This window comes from Leptonotus elevatus, chromosome 12, assembly GCF_054856555.1.
Source record: "Leptonotus elevatus isolate MCC_2025b chromosome 12, RoL_Lele_1.0, whole genome shotgun sequence".
NCBI lineage: Eukaryota > Metazoa > Chordata > Actinopteri > Syngnathiformes > Syngnathidae > Leptonotus > Leptonotus elevatus.
In genome coordinates, this window is record NC_141250.1 from 19,212,710 (window position 1) to 19,235,872 (window position 23,163).

At 46.0% G+C, this 23,163-nt stretch overlaps 2 protein-coding genes across 4 annotated transcripts; one reads left to right on the plus strand and one right to left on the minus strand.

Moving 5' to 3' along the window:
- The first annotated feature begins 644 nt into the window (after window positions 1–644).
- On the plus strand, window positions 645–3,233 carry tsn (translin). Its single transcript, XM_086091398.1, has 6 exons — window positions 645–832; window positions 941–1,034; window positions 1,243–1,339; window positions 1,451–1,566; window positions 1,656–1,735; window positions 2,495–3,233. The coding sequence occupies exons 1-6, from the start codon at window positions 767–769 to the stop codon at window positions 2,717–2,719; spliced, it is 678 nt and encodes a 225-aa protein (XP_085947524.1). The 5' UTR covers window positions 645–766; the 3' UTR covers window positions 2,720–3,233.
- Window positions 3,234–3,302: 69 nt separating this feature from the next.
- Window positions 3,303–23,080, minus strand: arhgef49 (Rho guanine nucleotide exchange factor 49). Of its 3 annotated transcripts, none has more exons than XM_086091396.1 (9): window positions 22,884–23,080; window positions 22,683–22,782; window positions 13,987–14,098; window positions 12,649–13,907; window positions 12,102–12,291; window positions 9,725–9,935; window positions 8,986–9,563; window positions 6,257–6,402; window positions 3,303–6,103 (listed from the first exon to the last, which is right to left on the minus strand). In XM_086091396.1, the coding sequence occupies exons 4-9, from the start codon at window positions 13,866–13,868 to the stop codon at window positions 5,302–5,304; spliced, it is 3,147 nt and encodes a 1,048-aa protein (XP_085947522.1). In that variant the 5' UTR covers window positions 13,869–13,907; window positions 13,987–14,098; window positions 22,683–22,782; window positions 22,884–23,080; the 3' UTR covers window positions 3,303–5,301. The 3 variants fall into 3 exon arrangements, with proteins under 3 accessions (XP_085947522.1, XP_085947521.1, XP_085947520.1); XM_086091395.1 differs by having other exon boundaries at window positions 22,854–23,080; XM_086091394.1 differs by having other exon boundaries at window positions 22,683–23,080.
- Window positions 23,081–23,163: the final 83 nt, after the last annotated feature.

Here is a 23,163-nt window from a genome sequence, read left to right on the forward strand (position 1 = left end):
ACCAGTCAGTTTAATTTCTAAAAATACGAGCTGTCTCTGAAGTCAGCATCAGTATTGTATTTTTGGGTGATGAATTGATCTGTCAGAGCAAATAGATAGATAGATACATAGATAGATAGATAGATAGATAGATCACATACACGCCTATGGAGGCGATAAATAACATTAAATCAAAATTTAATCAGAACAAAACAGATTAAGATATGGCATGTTGGTATGTTTGTAATTTAGTGTCATTATGCTTTGATATTTGTACAAGTGGTGCAGTGTGCAACTATTGAGAGTGCTACAAAGCATTGATGAATACACACAACATATTCACATTGAAGTGTTTTGAATATACAGTATATGTGATATAATAGATGCATAAAATAATGATTTGGATAAAAAAAAATACACTCGATTAGATTACTTATTAAATACGTTATTAATGTACACAGATGTATTTAAATGTGATTTAGTAACAAGTTTGAAAATAACGTTAAATAATTGTGCTTATGTTTTATTTTTATGTTGTATTTATTTGTATTTTTTTAGTTGCACTTTTCTTTTTAGGCGTTTTTTGTTTTGTTTTGTTTTTTAAGAAAATTGAGTTGTGATCGGGTTATTGTGACGTCATCTCTACGCGCCTGCGAAGAGGACGCTCCTAAGGCGCATGCGTAGAAGTGACGTTTCGCGGGTACTGTATTGTGTTTTAAACAACGCCGTTCTAATTAATTAATCAAAACGCTCGACTCGTGTGTGTAGTTAACAGCAGAGTTTCGTCATGGCTGTCAGCGACATGTTTTCCCACATCCAAGGCTTCCTAAGCGCCGACCAGGACGTCCGAGAGGTAGGAAAAAGCGACACGTTGTGTTTCGGCTGCTAGCTAACTCCTGAGAGCTAGTTAGTTAGCCACCGTCAAGTTGCTTTCAACATTTGTGATTCGTTTGGGGGGTAGGACATCCGCAAAGTCGTGCAGGTGCTGGAGCAGACCGCCAGAGAAATCCTCACCCTTGTCCAAAGTGTGCACCAACCGTCTGGATTCAAAGATAGTGAGTGTTCTGCTTCCTTATGTACCTGTATTGTAGAGGTGTTTGAAATGAATGGAATTGACATTAACACGCTTCAGCCTGTCATGACATCAACAGCAGTCTTTATCGAGGTATTGGTTTAGTGCTCAACCCCCGTGTATATATGTATCCCCTGCGACTCCCCCTAAAATATGAATTATATATGGATTTTTTTTTTGTCTCTCAACAGTCCCTGATAAGTGTACAAGAGCCAGAGAATTGTTTGGCACAGTCCGGACACATATTGCTGACTTGAAGACCAAGTTCCCAGTAGACCAGTACTACAGGTACATCGACCACCACTGAAGTGTCAACAGAAAACATGACATTAAAAGTCTGTTATTTAATCAAAATGTTTTAATTTATTAATAATTAATATATTTTAAAATTTGTGACAGGTTTCATGAGCACTGGCGCTTCGTCCTGCAGCGTTTGGCCTTCCTGGCGGCTTTCGTGGTCTATCTGGAAAGCGAGGCCCTCGTGACCCGCGAGGAGGTGGCACAAATTCTGGACAGTAGGTACACGTTTGCGTGTCGGTCCGTGTGTGTGCTGCGGTCATCGTCATCATGGCACACACACTCATTTTGTGTGCGTGTGTTCCAGTTGAGGTGGTGCGCGACAAAGGCTTCCATCTCGATGTGGAAGACTACCTGGCGGGCGTTCTGATCATGGCCAGTGAACTGGTGAGTCAATAAAAAGCCTCATTTGCATAGTTGTGACTCATTTGCATAGTTGTGACTCATTTGCATAGTCATACTGAGTTTGAGTGCCAGTAATTAAAAAGATATATAAGCCAGCACATACTGAACAAGCAAGCTTGACTTGTGCTTTTACATCTTCCTGGCTGCAGGGGGCGTAAAAGTTCACAGCTAGGCAGATCTGCTTTTATGAATCTTAAGAGGGAAGTGATTATATTTAATTGTTGTAGCAGCAGTATACACTCACACAGCAAATGTATTTAAGCAGGTCAAAATATTAACATACATGTGAAACAAATAAGAAAAGCAGTGTGAACGTGAGATGTTGATACTTTTTTACATATAACAAATCTGTTACTTAAATTAAATTAAAATGTACTTTTTAAAATGTCAATTTAATTCGAAATATTATCCAAAATCCCATTTTTTGAGAAATATATATATATATATTTTTTACATATTTAGTATTATTTTATTTTATTTTTTGTCTTGTGCTAAGTATACTAGGAAAAAAATCGGTACATTCATATCACCCGGTAAAAAAACCCCACTACTGCACACACCCAAAATGTGCTCGCTCTTTTGCTACAACTTTTTAAAGAAAATATTAATGTAAAATCATTTATAGGCATAAATTAAAAGTCTCAACCCCCCCAAAAAAATTTGCATGCATTTTGCCCACCGGTCCTGCTGGGGGCGCCCTTGTCGCGCCTTTAATTTTGCTTCCTCCTGCTTCCCGGCTAGTCGCGTTTGGCGGTCAACAGCGTGACGGCGGGCGACTACAACCGCCCGCTGCGCATCTCCAATTTCATCAATGAGCTGGACTCGGGCTTCCGCCTCCTCAACCTGAAGAACGACCCCCTGCGCAAACGCTACGACGGCCTCAAGTACGACGTCAAGAAGATCGAGGAGGTGGTCTACGACCTCTCCATTCGCGGACTCGCCAAGGAGGCCAAGAGCGACCAGTAGGAAGCGCATCGTCGGGAAACGCTGCCGTGCCTCGAAGTCCAAAAACCGGGTTGTGAATGAGGGTCACCTTGGACGGACGTTAGCCCCTTTCACGCTGCCGATCAGTCAGAGTAACATTACTCATTGGAGGTTTTTCTGTTTCAGTTCTAGGGTTACCTTGAAAGCAGGAAAATGGATGCCAATTTCATCGTTTAATTGGCTCTTTTAAAATCAATATTTACTTTTTCTTTCTGGAAAATTTGTTTTGGTAGTATTAGACTTGTGTGGTAATATTTGGACTTTTTTTCCTTATTAAAGTTTTTTGTTATTCTCAAAGATGCAGATGCTTTTGTATTCTGATACGCATGCCCCCCCCCCCCCCCCCGAGAGAAAAAAAAAAGTAATTGTGGCCCTAATTCGGCAAAGTGGACCTGGTATGTTTTTGCAGTATTGTGTATTTTTTTTACTGTCAGAAATAATTTGTTACCTTTTGTTTCCTGCAGTGTGCAAAATGTAAATACAGTTGTATACACAACCTGTGGAGACTCATTACTCTTTATTTATAAAAAAAAAAAAAACACAGGAAAAACATACATACAAACACTAGTTTGCAATGTTTTAATATGATTGACAATATATTACATGTTGAAATAACAGCAGAAGACGAAAAAGCACAGTCAAGTTGGTGTCCACAGTGAACTGCTACACAAACGTCTTTGAAATATTCCGCTTTGATGTCGTCGCTGGATAAAGTGCTTTCAACGCAATAAAGCTTTCGCCACTGAGGATGTGCTCAGTATTGGCTGGAGGGGCGAAAGGGGCTGATTGGGGGGGGCAGGGCAGGGCAGTCCAAGTCTGTCCAAAGGCTGAAACGAGAGCCAAGGCACAGTGGCTCAGATCATAGGCAGGGCCCACGTTTTTTTGTCAGCTGAGGAGTTTTTTTTTTTTTTTTTAACCCTCCCTCCAAAATGCCCTTTCACACTGCTTACCTAAGCCACACTCTCTTGCCTCTAATGCACACATTTTCTGGGAAACCTGTCCCAGACACAAATACTGATAACTGATTATCTGAACGTGCCAAGTCACAACGGCCGTGCGAACTCCCAATGGGTCAACATAAACCCAAACCAAGCGATGTGGCAAGCCATCGTAAAAAAAAGTCGGTGAATCTTCGCCACACACAAAACGATTTAAGCGCCACACATCCATCGAAAAACTGCAAAGACTTTGCAGGCTCCACATACTGTACTGTATTTTTTTTATTCAACCCCAAAACGGTCACGCCTCTCAAGGCCAATTTTCCGGGTAGTCTGCGTGAAAGGGGCGACTTCAACTTCCACATCGATATTTTCAATACAACCGTGCATACAACAGAAAACCAGCTTTGATGGGCAGTGTGAAAGGGTCTACTTCAACTCCCCCTTATCATGTATCGGGACATTACAAGACCTTGAGCCGGGGGGGGGGGGGGGGGGGGATTGCATGGGAGTGTGAAAAAGGGGACAGAAAGCGTCTACTCGTATGACCGGTTATTGCTGTCAAGGGGAGCTCACTTGTCTGTGGCAGTGAACGTTGCTCCACCGCCAGATTGCACTAGGTGGCGACATACACACACAAGAAGAGGACAGGGGGTGGCTTCAAATATACAAAGAGCAAACAGGTCCCCCTGAGTGAAATAAAGTTATTCCCACGTGTCTATTTAAAAAAAAAAAAAAAAAAAGGGGGAAAAAAGTATTCTTGTTCAGCTGTTTTTGCCAACAGAAGTACGGAAATGAACAGTCTTTACAATCATGGCTGACACACAGCCCACAATTAGATTTTTTGGGGGGGTCATCCAAATTTTTGATCACTTTTAAACGCTCCACATTTTTGATTTAATGAGACAGCAAGGAGTTTTAGGGCCACATTGAAAATACATTTCTTTGATGAGAATTTGAAATCCTATGCAAGTAGTTGTATCTCAAAAAGTGTTATTATTGGATTGCTTGTTTGAAAGAAAATGCGTAAAGAAAAAAGTGTAATGAGAATTAAAGAATTACGAAGATTAAGTCAGATTTAAAAATATGTAGGTTGTATTTTTTAAGAGCCATCATTTTGGGTAAAATGCCTATTAAGTCATCTTTTTCCTGAGGGGAAAAACATAAAAAAAAAATATTAATCAAAAAAGAATACTTTACTATATCAGATTTGATCTAAAATTATATTTTTTATTTATTTATGTGAAACAATGTTTCTACAAAAACTGACTTCCATTAAAAGACAATTTTAATGAGTATCTAAAATTTGGAAAATATCTGACTCCTAAAAAAAATATGACTTTATATATATATATATATATATATATATATATATATAAAAATCACGTCTTTTTTTAGATGTCATTAAGATCCAATTTTTGTAAGTCGATTTATTTTTCTTTTCAATGTGGCCATAATACTCGGTGCACCCATACTGTAGCTTTGTAAACCAAAACAAGGAAAAGTGCTCTTTGTTTTCTGCCAAAGTGTTTTTTTGGGCTCGGGCTCGGCAGCGGCATGGCGTGACCTGTGTGACCTTTTTGGGGGCAGTCTCTCTCTCTCTATGGCTGAAAAGGCCTCGCTCTCTCAGGACCGACTCTGATTGGTGTTGATCATGATGTTGGGCAAAGCGTTGCGTCTCTTGCGCCAGGTCCCCAAGTCCCGAGCGTACCTCTTCATCTGGTGGAACCAGTTCTGCGTCCGGGATTTGTCCGCCGCCCGGAAAACAAAGGACTCCCGCCGGATGTCCAGAACCTCGAAGGTGTCCTGGCACTCGGGGTCCATGGACACCACGCAGTTGGCCAGCCGGATGGGCTCGCGCATCACGGCGAACTTGCCGCTGCTCTTGTCCTTGATCAGAACCAGGACTCCGTCTTGGACGCTTTCTCCCGCTTCGCACGCCTTCTCCCCGCCAGGCTGCGTCCTGACCATGAGAAGACTCTGGACGTTTTGGAACTTGAGCGCCTTGCTCCCCTTCTTCACCCACTGGCCGTCGGCCGGCTGCGAGAGCTGCAAGGGGCCCTCCATGACGAAGCGGGTGTCCTCCCGCGTCCAACCCAGAGTCTTCATGGACGCCTCCCGCATCTCGGCGTCCACCGGCTCCCGGTTTTTGCGGCTGTCGCGGCGGAAGGAGCGCAGGGACCAGGAAGCCACGCCGTTGCCGTCCTGCTGCTTGGTCTTGGTGTTGATGTGCTCCAGGTGGGCCTCCACGCGGCTCTTGGCCTCGCGGAGGCGGCCGAACTCGGGGTGCTTCTCCGGGGTGACTTTGAGGAGGCGGCTGAGGAGGAGAGGGTACTTGGTGACGCGCTGAAGAGGCGCCATGAGGAACGAGCGCAGGTTCATGCGGCGCAGCGCCGTGTTGTCGTTCTGGGAGACGTCCAGGAAGATCCTGGAGGATTCGGAAAAAAGGCGGCGTGAGACTCCAGAGATGGCTATGAATAGAAACCCCCTCTGAATTAATGATGCCTTTCACGTCAAAGAATTGCACTGGCGGGAAAGCAGAAAAACCTCCACAATGGGCCAAAAGCGCCGAAGGTCTCACCTGAGCAGCTCCTTCTCTTTCTCCAGCGCGTTGAGCATGTTTACGGAGGCCGGCTGCTGCAGGCAGTACGTCTGGAAGGCCGGCAGCATGTTGACGAACTCCAGGAAGATCTCGCCGACGGACACCGTCAGCAGATCTTCGTCTCCCTAAACCCAAACGCCGGAATGTCAGTCAGAATGTTAGTCACGGCATGTTGACCCCGACGCTAAAACCGCTTCCGCGCTGAGCCCGCCGCTGCCAGTGTCCGTTCGGAGTTGGAGACAAAAACTGGGGCCAGACTGTGAGAAAGTCCTGGCAGGTCCAAAGGGAAAAGACTCTTACTGATTTGGTTCGGTTTAGGGACTTCAAATGAGATACTTATTTCAGGAGGGTTTAGGATTACAATTCAAATCAATGGCTAGGGTTCATCAAGGCCGGGACAAGGGTTAGGGGTTTCACGTTTAAATGTCAAGTCTGGGTTTTAACGAAGGGGTTTGAAGTAGGATTTCATGTCAGAGTTTGGGTTTCAAAGTAGGTAGCTGAACAGAGGTTAGGATTACACGTCTCTCAAATGAGGATTAGAGTTTCAAATAAAGGTTTAAAGTCAAGGTTATAGGTTTCAAAGTTTAGGTTTTAAAGCAGGGCAAGACTTTCAAATTAGGATTTCGAGTCAAGTTTAGCCTTTCAAATTTTCAAGTTTAAGGTTATGTTTCAAACCAGGGGCAGTGTTTCAAATTTGGATTTCAAGTCTAGGTTAGCCTTTCAAATTCGAGTTTCAAGGCTGGGTTAGGGTTTTAAACAAGGTGTAAGTCTGAAATTAGGGTTTACACACCAGGTTAGTGTATCAAATTTGGGTTTCAAGTAAAGGTTTAACTCAGCGGTATCCAAACTCGGTGCTTCACCCTACAACTCCCCTCCAATTTTAATACACCACACAACTTGTGGGTGGGGGGGGGGGCTTGGGGGCTTGTGGGGGTGCCATCGGTTGGGGGCCGCAGTATAGAGCAGTGCTGCGGTCCCCTGTCCGTGTCGCCACCCCCCCCCCCCCCCCGCCCTATCTATTTTTTTTAATGCACCACATACACTCAGCAACATGCTTGGGTGGCGGGTGGATCGGAGCGTGGGAATATCATTTCCATCGGCTCCGGTTCACCTGCTCCTAATTTTAATGCACCACACACACACACTTGTATATACACTGGGTGGGGTCACATTCACGGTTTAGGGGTAGAGTTCGCCAGTCCGCGAGCTGGCGGACTCAGTAACAGGGGTTAATTTTCACAAAGAACGCTGGGGTGACGACCGGGGCCTTCCCCCGCTGGGCCTGGGGTTCGGGGGTGTCGGCCGCCCTCCGGTGCCCCCATCTCCCCCTTCTGCCCCCGGTGTTCCGTCCTTCCACACGGCGGGGGGTGGGGTGGGCGCGGCTGCCCTCTCCGCTCCGCTGTCCGGCCCCTCTTCGGCGCCGGTGCCTGGGTGCGGGTGGTCCCCGGGGGCTGGGGGTCGGGGGTTGGGGGGCTGCCGGTTGGTCGGGGTGGGGTCGGGGGGGGGGGGGGGCGGCTTTGTTGGGGGGGGGGGGCGGTGGTGGGGGTTGCGGGGTGGGGGGGTGCTGGGGGTGGGGGGTGTCTGGGGGATTGGGGGCATGGGGGCGGCTGGGGCTGGGTTGGGGTGGGTGGCGGGGGGTGGATGGGGGGCGGGGGGTGGTGGGGGGGCGGGGGTTGGGGGCCGGTGGGGTGCCTGGTGGGCCTGCAGTGCCCCGTCCTGCTGCGTTGGGCCGGGGGCGCGGGCCGTGTTGGGGCGGGGGGCGCTCCTGCTCCTGGGTTTGCTCTCCGGCCGGTGGCCCTGGTGGGGCCCGGGGGTCGTCCTTTGGCGCTGCCGCGGCCTGGGGGGCCCTGAGGTGTTGCGCTTGCTCTGTTCCGGCGGGGGTCGACGGCTCCCCTCTTTGGTGGAGATTTTCATGCATGCCAGATCCACCACACCAGCATCTACCGAAACTCAGACACAATCTGTTTCCTCCTCAGGTTATTGAATCGGTGGAGGCTGGTGTCTCGGATCTCACGCGGCTTCGTCTGTCCTTCCTTCCTTTTCTCGGTCTCTCCGTTGGTCTCTTGAGGCCTCCCTGACTTTATGTTTTTTGGATTTGTTGGGGTCTGGATGTTTCTTGGGCTGGGGAGGAGTTCTGGTGGGGGGTGTCTGGTCGGTGCTGGATTTCACCTTCCTTGGTTTTCTTCGGTCCCCTCGGGTCTCCTGGTGTTCGATTTAGGTGAACGGTATAAGATTTTTTTTTCTAATAGGTTTTCTGGTGAGCTAACAAACACACGCACGCACGCACGCACACACACATACTCACCCACACACACAAAAAAAAAAAAAAAAAAAAAGGTATGTATGTATATATGTGTATATATATATATATATATATTTAAAAAAAAAAAAAAAAAAAAAAGAGCAATGATGATGACATTTCCGAATGAACAATACTGAGCTCTTTAAAAAAAAAAAAAAAAAAAAAAAAAAAAAAAAACTCGGTGCTCGAGGGCCTGCGGCGTTTAGGTGTTCCCCTTCTCCAACACACCTGAAGCTCATCAGCAAGCTCTGCATTAGCCTGATAACGATCCTTTTGCTGGAATAGGTGCATTGGGAGCAGGGAAACATCCAAAACCTGCAGGACTCCGGCTCTTGAGGACCGAGTTTGGACACCGCAGGTTTAACCTCCGTTTGCTTTTGACGCTTTGACGACGACGTCCTCTCACCTGGTCCAGAGCGTGTTCAATGGCGTCCTGCAGATGTTCCGTGAACCTCTCGTTAACGTCTCCCAACTCTTGGACGTTGGCGAAGACCACGGCCAGCTGCTCGGCGCTCAGCAGGCCGGCGCCACGCATGGGTTCGTAGAACTCCTCCTTGATGATCCTCAGGTCCTCGCCGTAGCTGCTCTCCGTGTTCAGGAACTCCAACACGGCTTCCTTACGTTCGGCCCGCAGTTTGGCGCAACGCTCGCACGCGCTCCGGCCCTCTGAGGTTTCGTCCCGTCGGCCGCAATCGGCGCACAGCGAGGGTCTCTTCCAGGCCCGGGAGAGACCCGGTCCGATGCCGCTGTCGGCCCGCTCCACTTCGGCGCCGTGCCGCCGGCGCCGCCGAGGCTCGGCGCCATTGTCGTCCTCCTCGCTGAGGCCGACCACGCCGCTGTCGGCGCTCAGGCTGCTGATGGTACTCCAGCGGTGATGACGGCCGCGGCCGCGGCCCGCCCGGCGATTTGAGCCCGGCCGGTCGTCCAAACCCGCCGGGCGCTCCTCGCCGGGCGGCTCAGAGTGTCCGCGGAGTGCTGCCGGAGCTGAGGACGGAGCACAGGGTCATGTTATGCCCCGCCCCGAAAATATCACTCAAGGTATGAAAATGAGACAATCCGAAATCAGGAAGGGGTGCGAGTGGAATAGCTTTTTAACTTTCCCATAAATCCCCGAGTGAGGCACGCCGCTTGCCCTTTGTCCTCACCGCTGTCTCTCTCCCTCCGATGATGTCGCCCATGTGCCGCACTCTCCATCTTGGCCTTCATCTCCGGCTGATTGCGATTGGACGCATCGGCCGGCATGGGGTCACTGTGGTGCGGTCGCAGACGGCTGGCGAGGGTCGCGCGCTCCGATACGGCCGCCTGCGATCGCTCGTGCGTAGCGTCTGAGCTGGAACGCCGGCAGACACCCAGCAGCTGAAGGGAAGGCAGACGATGCTTGGCGATCACGTTGTCACGGCAACACGGCAACAACTTGGGATGTCAGCGGCGCGATTGCGCAACCTTACCAGATTTCACACAATTCATTTCACACGAATTGTCGATAAACAAGCCTCAAATATCAATACCAGGACCACCAACTCGTTCTTTTTACAACATGGGATTAATACATGTTATCAATATCGGTACGTATTGTGTTCTTATCTATACACAAGCCTCAAATATCCATACATCCGATTCCAGAACCATATCAATAGACATGCATCAAACATCAATATCTCCAAAACGTATTGTTTTATAATAGAAGGGTATTGATACATAACTGTCAATATTGATATTGTAATATATGTCATATTCCTTTTTTTCTACAGCACAGTATAAATAAATACACAAACCTCAAAAAGCTATCGTAGGATATATTATCGTATTGTATCGTGTAACAGGATTGATCATATCGTGTTCATTTAGGTCGTGTATTGATACACACCTGTATAATTGACACATTGATGATGACGTTGCCGGCATGATGACATAATCGCACCAATTGGCCTTGAAACATGAACTCTTATCTCCGTGATAATTCGAAGCATCCCGTGGCTGAGAATTCCTCGACATGCTGCATCATTCCCAGAGATCTTTCTTTTTTTTTTTTTTTAAACGAGCTTTCAGGGTTCGTCAGGCACGGGCGGGGGTAACAAATCACATTTTTACGCTCGGCTTCGGGAAGGGCTGGGGGGGGGGGGGGGTAGAGGCACTTAAAGAGACAGGCGCTAATGAAAGTGAGCAGGCACAACTTGCTACATTGACTCTGATTATTTGATTTGGGAAATGTATGACTTTTTTTTTTAAATTAATTAAAATTAAAATGTAATATTTCATTTCAACCTTTTACATCAAGTCTAAGCAACTTACAGCTAGCGCTACACCGACTTACCATCTGTATATTTTGCAGTTGCAATGTAATAAATACCGGCAGCTAATGGCTACCGCTACAATGACTTATTGTCTCTTTATTACCAGTTTGAATGGAAATAGAGGTCGCTATTGGGTAGTATTAAAACTCATTCACTGCCAACCCTCCCAGTTGCTCATTTGGCATCTATAGCTGTCATCGGTAGTGAATGATGTTTGTCAGCTAACAGCTAACAGCTAACAGCTAACAGCTAACAGCTACATTGATTTGGCATCCTTATTTTTCGCTATAATATAATGTAATGGCTAACAGCAGTGTTTTGGCGTAGCGTCTGTGTATTTTGCCATGGCAGTGTGTTAGCAGTGCATCGCTAACGGCTAGTAATTCAACAGTGTCAGTTAGCATCTGTATATTTTGCAGTAGAAATGTGTTAAATAATGTCAGCTATCAGTCGTCATACTGACTTACGGTCAATACATTGACTTAGTATCTGCATTTTTGCTGTAAATGTCAGTGGCTAACAGCGCTATATTTGCGTAGCGTCTGTATATTTTGCAGTAGCGATGTATTAGACAGCTAACGGACAAAATGAAATAGTGGCGGCTAACAGCACTGCATTGATTTAGCATCTGTATATTTTGTAGTAGTAAAAAATATATTAAATAGCAGCGGCTAATAGTGCTACATATAAACTCTGTATATTTTGCAGTCAAATTTGATTAAATAGTGGTGGCTAACAGTGCTACATTGACTTTTGTGTCACCTGAAGTGACATGGGCGACGTTCCCGCGGCAACCCCCACTGAGGTTTTGAGCCACGGCTGTTACATAGTTCCACTTCAATTTTCTGTCCCCAGCTCCCATTTTTCTTCCGTCGTATTAATCCAATCGGAAAGCTAAATTAACGGGAAACGTTGTGAGTGACTATGCGTGTTTGACCCAAGGAATGCTGCAGGATGGATGGATGGGTTGCAAGGGATGGAGATAATCCCTCGATCACCCCCCCCCCCCCCCCCAATGCATTCTCAGACATTTCCTTCCACGCACGCACACGCGTATATCTCTGCATGGGCGCGCGTGTCTGTCGCAGTGTCCTCGCCATCCTTGAACGCAGACAGATCGCGAAGCCGCGCCGCTACCGATATTCCGCCGAACCGCGCACACATAGACGCACACGTACGCGCACACGTACGCGCACACACCCCAAAAAAAAAATGAAATCCTCCTTACGCATTCTCCCGCTTCCTCGCCTTCGCCGCCGCCGTCTTCTTCTTCTGCGGGCGCCTGGTGGCCAGCCTCGGCTCCTGCCGCGGTTGCCATGGCGACGGCGGCAGGGGGCTGGCGGGGGGCGTCGGGGGCGTCTCTGTCCCGCTCAGCTGACAGCCTGACGGGGGCCTCGGAGGAGATGTCTGCACTGCAGCTGGGGAAAGTGGGGGGTTGTTTTGCGCCAGGGGTTGTCAATATCGTGTGGCATCGAAAGGCAAATGTTAAACATTGCTTTTATTGTACAGTATCAATACATAAGCAGCAAATATTGTTGAGTGTTGGATCGTATCGTCACACAATCGTCAAATATTGTTAACAGGATGTAGCAATCAATACACAAGTTTCAAATCTTAAGTTTTTGTGATACAATATTATGATACACATCGGTATCAGGATGTTTTGTATCATCTTTTTCTATGATACCATGTTGATCAAAGTGTCAAATATCGTTATCGAATACGATGTACAATATTACGAAAGGGTACAGTTTCAGTATACGAAGCAGTCTTACCTCTTCTTGATGAGGTCCAAAGCTGAGCCAATGAGGCCGTCCTTCATTTTGTATATCTTGGCCCCGTAGCTGGACAGGTCCGTTCCCTCCAGGAGCAGCGCAGGGCAGCAGCTGGAGGGCCGCCCTTTGTGGTCTCTGCCAGGCGGGAACGGAACCGACCCGACCGGTTCCAGACTGGACCTCCGACGCCGGCCATTGTCACTGGCTTGTCCCTGATTTGAAGCTTGGAGTGGGGTCCTCGGAGAGGGCCCCGTGCGGATCGGCGAACCCGTTCCGATCTCTGCGGCGTGGGGAGCGGAGTCCTCGGAACCTACTGCGGACTCCTTCATCCTCATCCTTTTGAACTCTTGGAAAGTGGGGATGTACAGGCGGCCTGTGGAAATGCTTTGCCGGTGTCCGTTGTTCCCGCCCAAAATGGGGGCTGCCGTGTGGGACGCCGGAAGCGCTTTTGGGCTCCGTGGGCCTCCGTGGAGAGCCAGGTTGGGGCTGCTGTTCTGTCGGCGCAATTCAAGTCTCCTCAGGACTTCCTGTTTAATCTCCTGGGGGCAAGTCAGACGCATGCCGCCCACTGGCCGGCACACTGGGTTCAGTTCAACGGGGGCGGAGTCAGTGGTACGCAGGGGTAGGGTCTTCAGAGGCTCCACGGCCGACCTGGCACTCTGGAGGCGAAGCTTTTCCCGCAGACCTTTCCTGGCGTCCCATTCGTCCACCCCGCAGGGGAAAAGCAACTGCGGGAAACTGGGCACATCTTTTCTGCGGGGACTGTGTTGGGGGTAGTATGCTACGCTCTCTGGGTTGGACCCATCTGGGGGCCCGTCGTACCAGTGGCTGGTGGCCGTGTAGCGTACAATAAACTCACTGGATGAGCACAGACCTGAATCCAGAACTGGGTTCCAGTTCAGGTTTTCCATACTCCGGTACGGCCTGCCGTTTGTTGGGACATCGAGGCAATGTCCTTGCAAAGTCTTTGCGGGTCCCGTTTGACACGGGTAGTGTCTCAAATTTGACAACAAGGTGCTGCTGTTACACCGGGACGCTAGCGGGAACCACTGGGGTCCAGGATAGTGGGCGGAGGCTCTGTGCCGTGGGAAGGCGGGAAGTGGGGCGGCGGACATGGGGAGGTGGGAGACGCAGGGCTCCATCACCAAGGGGTCGTGACCGGATGGTGGGCTGCGAGAGGGTCTGGAGGGGTGGTGGTCACATGGCCTCATGTCTGGCATGGCCTTGGCCAGGATCCCGCACACTTACAACCAACCGGCCTGCAAAGTAAAGGGATCCGCTTTGTTACATAACAGCTTTTGGCGTCATGTTTCTTCTGAGAATGGCGTGAGAACTTACCCCATTTTGGAGTTTTTTTTTCATCTGGCCGCCAAGCCTCCGTCACCGCCCTTCTCCTCCTCTGGCAGCTCTGAAGCTTGCATCCCACAAAGCAGCAGCTCTTCTCGAAAGCCTTAAGACGGAACCCGCGACGTAACGTAAGTCGAACTCACACGGTAAACTTGTATCTTGATAGTGCAGAACCAAACTGAAGCACCCTTTCAGACAAGATTGCTAGAAATTTGCGGCGCTAGTGCGGTGACAGCGGGGGCGAGTGGAAGACAACCTTGGCATTTGCAAGTTGATAAGGTGGTCAAAACACAATAGCTGACAATGGCATAGGAATTTGCCAACGAGTCGCCAGGGCGGGACGATTGCCGAAAAGGGAAAAGCAGAAACGCCACGACAAGAATATGCAGATCACTTGACACTCATTTCTCCAAACCCTGTCTTGTGGAAAGCAATTGTCACAGTCCCGACATGTTGCTAAATAAGATCATCAAAAATAGTCCTAAAAAATTTCCGCCTTTTTCTGAATTCTGTGTGAAAGGCACTAAACAGGACATACTGAACCAGAATTTCTCCGGCTACCAAGCTAGCATTTTGAAGTAGGACGGGGGCTGTGTTGTAAGAAAAAGCGTAACAAACACAGGACACGGGTGTGAGGTTTAACACCTGACGCTGCTACCACCCTTAATGCGGGGGGTATGCAGCATCTCTGCGTGAAATAGACGACCGTCGTCTAATTAGGCGCGAGTTTATTTGATTTTTTCCCACAGGCCACATGCAGACAATAAAAACCTAAAAACAATGAAAATTCCTCACATAACCCTGCAGTCCACACATGAATGTAAAGTAGACCCCCCCCCCCCCCACACACACACCCCCCCCCTCCCCCGGGATACCGGGATGTAGAACAGTGTGTCTGTCAAGTGACAGTCATTTTTCGACGTGACTCCCATGCAGATGCTGCCACGTCCCTGCAGTGCCAGATGATTGACGGCGTTAAAACAAAACAAACGTTTCTTTTCCTCAAGTGCAACGGGGAGAGCGCGACGCATGTTGAAAATGATATTGAACAATGTTAGCGGTATGTGCAATAGCATCCAAGCACTGAGACACTTTGAGTTATTGTTTCCTGATGGCAAAAAAATACTAAAGTGTTTATTTGAGGGAGGCGTTTATGAATGACTTCATATCATAGTCATATCTCAAATTAAAGCTTCTAACAAGTGCTTTGTAGATCTGTGAGTATTTTTATTTGTATTTCCTCATATGACGACAACTGGTGAAAAAAAAATACACTTAAATGCTTTTTTATCTTATTTAATGGGGAAAAGTGAGGTGTCTATTTAAAGGAGGTGTTTGTGGATGACTTTGAACCATATCAAGTCAAATAAAAGCTCCTGATAAGTAAGTGCCTTCTAAGTCTGCCATTTTTCTGTCAATATGTCCTTAAACGATGAGAGAATGACTCATGAGACGTGTTTATTTGAGGGAGGTATTCGATTTTTTTTGTAATTTTTGTATTATTAAGAGCTCAGTATTGTTCATTCGGTAATTTTACCGATTTGACATGTCATCATCATTGCTCTCCTTTTTTCTTTTCTTTTTGTATATGGGTGAGTATGTGCATGTGCGTGTGTGTGTGTGTACTCATTAGTTCACCTAATACCTATTAAAAATCCCATACCGTTCACCTAAACCGAATACTTCAGAATCCAGCTAGAGTCGTGAGATTGTCAGGAGACCCGAGGAAGGATCAAAGAAAAGAAAGGAAAAGTGAAATCCAGCACCGACCAGACATTACCTACCAACCAGAGTCTTTCACCAACCCCAGAAACATCTAAATGCCAACAAATTAGGGAGACCTCAAGAGACCAAAGGAGAGACTGAGGAAAGGAAGGAAGGACAGACGAAGCCGAGTGAGATCCACAGACGTCAGCCTCCACAAATTCAACCACCAGAGGAAGAAGCGGATTGTGTTTGAAAACCTCCACCAAAAAAGGGGAGCCGTCGACCCCGGCCAGGACAGAGCAAGCACAACACCTCAGGGCCCCCCAGGCCACGGCAGCGCCAAGGGACAACCCCCGCGCCCCGCAGGGACCACCGGCCGGAGAGCAAACCCAGGAGCCGGGAGCGCCCCTCGCCCCAACACGGCCCGCGCCCCCAACCCAACGCAGCAGGACGGGGCACGGCAGGCCCGCCAGGCACCCCACCGGCCCACAGCCCCCACTTCCCCCATCCACCCCCGCCACAACCCAGCCCCAGCCGCCCCCAAACCCCCAGACACCAACAGCACCCCCCGACCCAGCCACCCGTACCCAGGCATCTGTGCCGGAGAGGGGCCGGACAGCGGAGCGGAGAAGGAGGGATGTATTTGATAACTTCGAACCATATTAAGTTATATCTTAAATTAAAGCTCCCACCAAGTGCTTTCTAGATCTGTGATCATTTTGTCAATATGTATATGATGACAAAATTGCCCCCCCCCCCTCTCCCCAATATTTACTTTCAGTGAGTGGACTTGGTATCATTGATGCATGGCACTAATGACACAGCGAGACCAGTCATTACGAAACGATCACGGAGCAAAATGAGCCGGATGGGAGCGAGAATGTCAATGAGTTGCGCGCGCGCGCGTGTGTGACTTGTCATTGATTTGTGTGTTCATTCACGGTTTCTTTCTAATGCGAGGGTTCACTTCCTGGAAACACATGAAACAAAACTATCGGCCCGACTGCATGTTGTCATCACTGCAGAAAGCTCATTGTGGTGACATCAGCAACTCCCGACATTGACAGTCTGCTCACGTTCGCACGCGCACAAGAAACACGCGCACATAAAAAAAAAAAAAAACACACACACACTGGCAATGTATTGAGCGGGAGGTGAGGGAAAGCTTCTCGTCCATTGTGACTCAAAAGTATGTTATTAATGATGAGAAGCCCGCCAGATGATTGATGGATTCATTGAATGCTTGGCGGTGCGCATGATGACTAAATGAAGAACAAGTGCTGTGGATCGATATCCCTTGGCCTCGTTGAGGGCTGTTGTTTTTTTTTTTGGTCCTGTTTTGTTCAGAAAAATAATCACAAAACCCAATTTTTACCTCCAACTGCTAACCCGAGCCCAAATACTAACTCAAACCCTTATGAGGAGAGGTCAAGCTTATTGGATCATGATGGGACAGATACAGAACTGATCCTGATGACCACCTGAGTTATTTGGTTATTTGACTTCAAAGCCCAAAAATTTTTGGGGGAAATTTGACAAAATGCTCAAGGTGAGAATTCAGATCACGATCTCGGGCTTTTATGGCCAAGGAGTCAGAACAATACTCTGCTAAATGAAAGTGGACATTTGCCACTGCAAGTGGAAACATGCAAGTCAGCATTTCCAATTCATCCACAATGCCAAATACTAACAACTAAACCCTGCTGACCCCGAACCCACGACCCCAAATCCCAACTCCCTAACATAACTCTAACCTCAAAGCCAAACCTGAACTCCACTTCCGCCTAACCATAATCTCAAATCCTAACCACAATCTCTATCCCCCAAACCCTAACAACAATCTCTAAACTCCAGCCCCCGAAACCCTCGCCTCCAAAACGAAATCCTCAATGAACCCAAACCTTTCATCCTAACCAATACTTAACCCCAAATCATAACCAGAATCTCCAAACCCTGACCTAAAAAGCCAAATCCTAGCCCAAATGTTCCATCCAACCATTACTCCTACTCTCAAAGCCAAATCCTAACCGCAAACCCTCAAACCAACCCAAACCGTAAATCTTAACCATAACCTCAAACCTCCTTCTTCACAGAACACTACAAACCTAAACCATGGATTCATCATAAACCACAACCCAAGACCCCAAAACATAACCGTAATCCCAAACCCTAAACCCCAAACCAAAGCCTCAAACCGAAGAACCAAATCCTAACCCTAACCTCGAACCCTAAACTAAAACCACAAACCCCATTTGAAAGTCTCACCCTCGTCTTTACCAAAATCTTAACCGCGCACAGCGTTACGTTGCAACCAAACATCCCTCACACTTCCCAGCATGCATGACGGCATCAATGATTAAAGCGGCACCTTTTGTGAGCTGCTGTCGAGAACAAGACTGAAGGACTCAAGCAGCCATTCGCAGACATGAGACGCACGTGGAATACCTTTCTCACACACGCACGCACGCACGCACACCTTTTTATCTTCTCTTTGAAACCACCAGCTGCCTTCAAAGTGGCTTTCCTGCCGAAACAAAACAAAACGTTTTTTGTGTACTCACGTTTGTGTGTTTGCAGCTCTTCTCCTCGGCGGAGTCCACATGTGAATGAATCAATGTGTGTGTGTGAGAGATCCCTCGCTGGCTTTTGTTACTGCGAGCGAGAGATGCCCCAAACTGAGCATGCTCCGGTGTGAACGACCCTGGTGGTTGCCAAGGAAACCGGCAAGCCACTTGCTCAACTTGATGTTTTTTATTTTTTACAATTGTGTCATCATTTGAATCGATATTGACAAACTAATTTTACATATCGTAAGAGCTCGTTAGGAGCTTTAATTTGAGATATGACTTGATGTGGTTTTAAGTCATCAATAAATTAGACTCCTCACTTTACCCCATTATGGGCAAAAAATGCATAGTACATGTATTTTGTCACTCGTGTGACATCAAATGAGGACATTTTGACAGAATAATTGCAGATCTAAAAAGCACTCATTGGGGGGTTCAATTTGAGATATTAGTTGATATGGTTTCAGTCATATTCATAAATAAATGCCCCCCTCAAATAAACACTTCAATTGTCACCATTAGGGGGAAAAAATGGGGTAGCGACTAATTTTATTTGAGCATTTTATTAGCACAAAATCAATAAGATTCTTGCTAAACTCCTCTGTTAGTGAAAAGAAGACGAAGATTACAACCAGTAGGGCATCAAGAATGTACCCTTGATTTTACAAACCATCTTGGGTAATGCATATTTTGAAAATAAATAGGGTTCTAGTACATAACAATCATCTCTAACGGCATTTTTTGGAATTATATTAACAATGTTAGTGGTCTGTCCCCATTTTAAACCGTGACATCAAGAAACATGAGAGATTTTTTTTGTGTTCCTGATAGAAAAGGGTTTGAGCGAGGCATTTATGGGTGACTTCAAGCCATATCAAGTCATATCTCAAATTAAAGGCGCCGATGAGTGTTTTCTAGATCTGCAATTATTTAGACAAAATTGTGGAAATTTTACTTGCTACATGTGTTTTCCCCTGAAAAGAAAACGTGTCATATATTTGAGGGAGGCATTGATGTATGACTTCACACCATATCATGTCATATATTAAAGTCCCTGATGAGTGCTCTCTGGATCTTCAATTAGTTTGACACAATGGTGAAAAAAAACAAATGTTTTTTTCCCTGATTCGGAAAAGTGAGGCATTTATTTAAGGGAGGCATTGATGTAGTACTTTAAGCCATATCGTGTCAGATATTAAATTAAAGCCCCTGGTGATTGCTTTCTGGATCAGGGCATTTATTTTGTTAAAATTTCCTCACATGATGACACAACTGTGAGTTTTTCTTAAGGTATCAATTTGAGAGAGGCATTGATGGATGACTTGATGCCATAATATGGATTCGTATCACAAGGCCTCAAAATGATTAAATAGGGTTACACTTCCCACTTGTGTTGTCTGAGCGCCGTGCCGTTCATCTCCCAGGTTACTACAATGCCACACTCCCCCTCAGTAAGTCTTTTGAGGGTGTTCCCTCCCACAAAACATGGCCGCCCACTCCCCCTCCCTCCACCACCTGCGGCCATGGCAAGCAAGGGACCCACACGATGAATAATTGAGCCCCTCATGAATTATCCAGGCGCGAGGACCCGTCTCATCTTGACCCGCGCGGTGTCGAGTGAACCGGACCTCTCTCAGGGAGGACTGCTCCTATTGGCTCCTAGCAAACATGTGACCACTTGTCGTTTTTTTCATCATGGCGGGGCGAGTAAAAGTAACGCTCGGTATCACTTTTCTCCTGACTCGCAGGCCACTTTATTAGGTACTTAACAAATTTAAACAACTTTACAATCTCCAACATGAAGAATTAAGATGTCAAGGACAAACTCAAGGGTGTCTGGGCCTAACCAGGTGGTACACCGCAGCAGCTGACCTGATGACGAACAGCGTGTTTAAATGGGCCACACATATTGGCGTACGCAGGCCAATTTCCCTCATTCATTATTTAATTTCCCATCTGCAGCCGATAGGGAAGTCCACGCAAGCAGCGTTCTCTTACGTAAGCGAAGACACGCTAACACACGTTCAGGTCTGCAAAGGCATGCTGGGATACGTTTGGTGTGGAAGAATCCTGCCACATAACCCCAAAAAATCAAATCTTTGAAATGCTGTAATGTTGACATTCAAGCCAATAGCGGGAATGACAAGTTTGCCGGGTTATCTCCTCACTATGTTTCCTTGGCGTTCCCGTCCCGCCACAATCGGCGACCTCGACGTGCTTGATGGAGGCGGTTGTCCTCCCGGCGAGGCTGATTTACATTTAATACAGAGCTGTGGCTCAACTGCCAAAGGATTGTATGGAGGTGAAATGATCTCATTCTCAGCAACAATTTTGTTTTTGGGGGGGGGGCTCATTTCTTTACACACCACATCGAGAAGATTTTCTTCCAATATTGCATGCATGTATTTTACATTTCATACAGAGCACTGTGAATTAAATTTGTATATCCAATGCATTCATTAAGCCCTTTTCCCTAAAAGTGGTTAATTATATTGTAATTTGTTTCACTTTTCAATTATTTTTTGTTCATTTATCCCACTGAATTTTTGGTCACTGAATTTATAAAAAAAAAAAAAAAAAAATGCAAGTGAAATGTATATATAATATAAATAATTGCTTAATTTATTATAAAGTAAAATAATGAATTTTATAAATAGTTACAGTATTTCATGACATAATAGATTACTTCAGTTATTGTAAACAATAAAATAAAAAAGTAGTAAAACAAAAATACATTTGATAGTTGTATTTATTATTTTATTAAATATATTGTATTTTTTTCCATTAGTAAAAAATTTTTTTTAAACATACTTTTTAGTGGTCAATTGTCATTACATAGTTTATTTATTGTAAAATAAATACATAGTTTTGTGGGCCTTATTGTGTCAATGATAATTGCTTAGTTAGTTTTGAAACAAAAAGTTGCAAGTTAATTTTTGACGGAAGTGCTTTTATGTTTTACATTGAATGTGTAAAAAGGGATGGGATGAAATAAGTTTTCTTCTTCCCACTCCCTTTCAGGCATTTTGTTTCTACATTTAACATGTACTTTTCTATACATCTTGAAGTAAATTGGGACATGTTGCCTGAAATAAACACAAGAAAGAAAAGTATTGCTGCAAATTTGATTCATGTGTATTTAAAAGCCCCCCCAATTCAATATATTTTTCTTTTTTTTTGTCGGTACATATTGATAAGGCCAATTGATGATTCAGTCAATGAAGCGAGCAAAACAGCTGACGTCAGCCACCAAGCTAATGCATGCTAATTGCAGCGTGCACACCGAGTGTGGAGTCAACACGGTGTGGGCTCCTCGGCGGGGTGTTGGCGTCCCGGGGGACTCCGTCACGTTAGCCGCTGTCTAACAACAACACAGCACCACCTCGTCTCATTAAATGCAAGTGTCTTATTGATCCCGTGTGGGAAGCCGCAAAAGGAAATTGTTGCCAGTCGTACTTTCAGTGTCTAATTCGGTGTTTTTGCTATTTATTTTTCTTTGGTATAATTCACAAATATGTTGTTCTGCCTCCTGTTTATTTTGGGCGGAATTCCACTAGATGGCGACACACGATTTGGGTTGCATCATTTGAAACAGAGTGAAAACAGGAAGTATTTCAAGATTAGCCCCTTTTTTTTTTGGGTGGAAAATTATTTGATGTGAAATCCTCTGTAATCCTGTTTTTTATGCCAACGGACAGCAACTGCTATAGGTTGGGGATTTGTGTACAGTTAACGCATAGGACGATCGGTCCACTGTTTGTACAATGTTTTTGTGTTATCAATTGCACATGCTGTGAATGCTATAAAAACATGACTGGGGTGTATGTAAATAGGGTATTTCTACATTGTGGATTTCACTTATATATTATATACGACTGTAGTCACAAAAATAGCCAGATGTGCAAAATGCAAATGTTCCCATATTGTCGCCACAAAACCTATGTTGAGGTAAAGATTAGTAGGCCACACAAACATGCTGAACGGACAAGCATTATATTTTGCCCTAAAATCATGTATGTTGCCATATAGGCTAAATGCAAAATAAATAAATTCCGGGGTTTTTTTTACATTTAAACACTACATTTTTGTCCACAAAATCTATCGTCCGTACACAAAAAAAATGCATTAACAGACGACTACAAGTTGCAATGTGGCACAAGGAGATTTTCATTGGAGGTATTTTCGGACAAAACAGCACATTCAAGTGTATTTGTCCAGTAATGTGTTACCTTACACAAATATGCAATAGCTTGCCATTAAAACAGTACATTCGCTCACCTGAAAAGCTACATGGTGCTCTGAAAGCACTATTTGTTGAGGGTAAAAAAAAAGCTGTAATGTCGAAATCAAACGTGCTATTTTGCAGTATTTTGGCTTAAAAATGTCAGAGATGCTGAACGTAACGTTACTCACTGTGGATTAGTTGGGCTCCGTCACCTCCATCGCGTGAGGCGGTTGGCAGGTTCCCTTCGCTTTCCGGCGTGGGCAGGTTGAACAAGCCTGCTGCTCCTGCCTGCAAGACGAGACTTTGATTCTTTTTTTAAAGGAAAAAAAAATTGTAGACGAGCAGCATAAGAAAAATACGTTAAGCGAAGAGGGTCCCTTCCACGCGACCTTTTTCGTTGCGGCTTTCTCCTTGGGAACTGTGCTGCGTTCACGTACACCTCGTAAAAATGATAATTTCATTCGCAGCATGCGTTCAGCCGCTCTGATCAACAACAAAACATTTTCGAGTTCATCTTTTCATTTCAATATACAATAATCTCATACTCAGATGAAGATAAAGAGATACGGTTGAGTTTATGGAGAAATTGAAGACTAGTTTTAAACGTCAACCAACAAACGTAAAGTGTTTTTTTTTAATAAACATCTAAGACAATTACTTAATGTTCTA

What these genes read in the sequence shown, in the direction of transcription:
- tsn (XM_086091398.1), top strand. Translation starts at nt 767, where the DNA reads ATGGCTGTCAGCGACATGTTTTCCCACATCCAAGGCTTCCTAAGCGCC. An exon ending in CCGACCAGGACGTCCGAGAG is followed by an intron (nt 833 to 940) that starts GTAGGAAAAAGC and finishes TTTGGGGGGTAG; the next exon opens with GACATCCGCAAAGTCGTGCA. An exon ending in GGTGGCACAAATTCTGGACA is followed by an intron (nt 1,567 to 1,655) that starts GTAGGTACACGT and finishes CGTGTGTTCCAG; the next exon opens with TTGAGGTGGTGCGCGACAAA.
- arhgef49 (XM_086091396.1), bottom strand. Translation starts at nt 13,868, where the DNA reads ATGCCAGACATGAGGCCATGTGACCACCACCCCTCCAGACCCTCTCGC. An exon ending in TTGAACACGCTCTGGACCAG is followed by an intron (nt 6,403 to 8,985) that starts GTGAGAGGACGT and finishes GTTTGGGTTTAG; the next exon opens with GGAGACGAAGATCTGCTGAC. An exon ending in AAAGAGAAGGAGCTGCTCAG is followed by an intron (nt 6,104 to 6,256) that starts GTGAGACCTTCG and finishes CGAATCCTCCAG; the next exon opens with GATCTTCCTGGACGTCTCCC.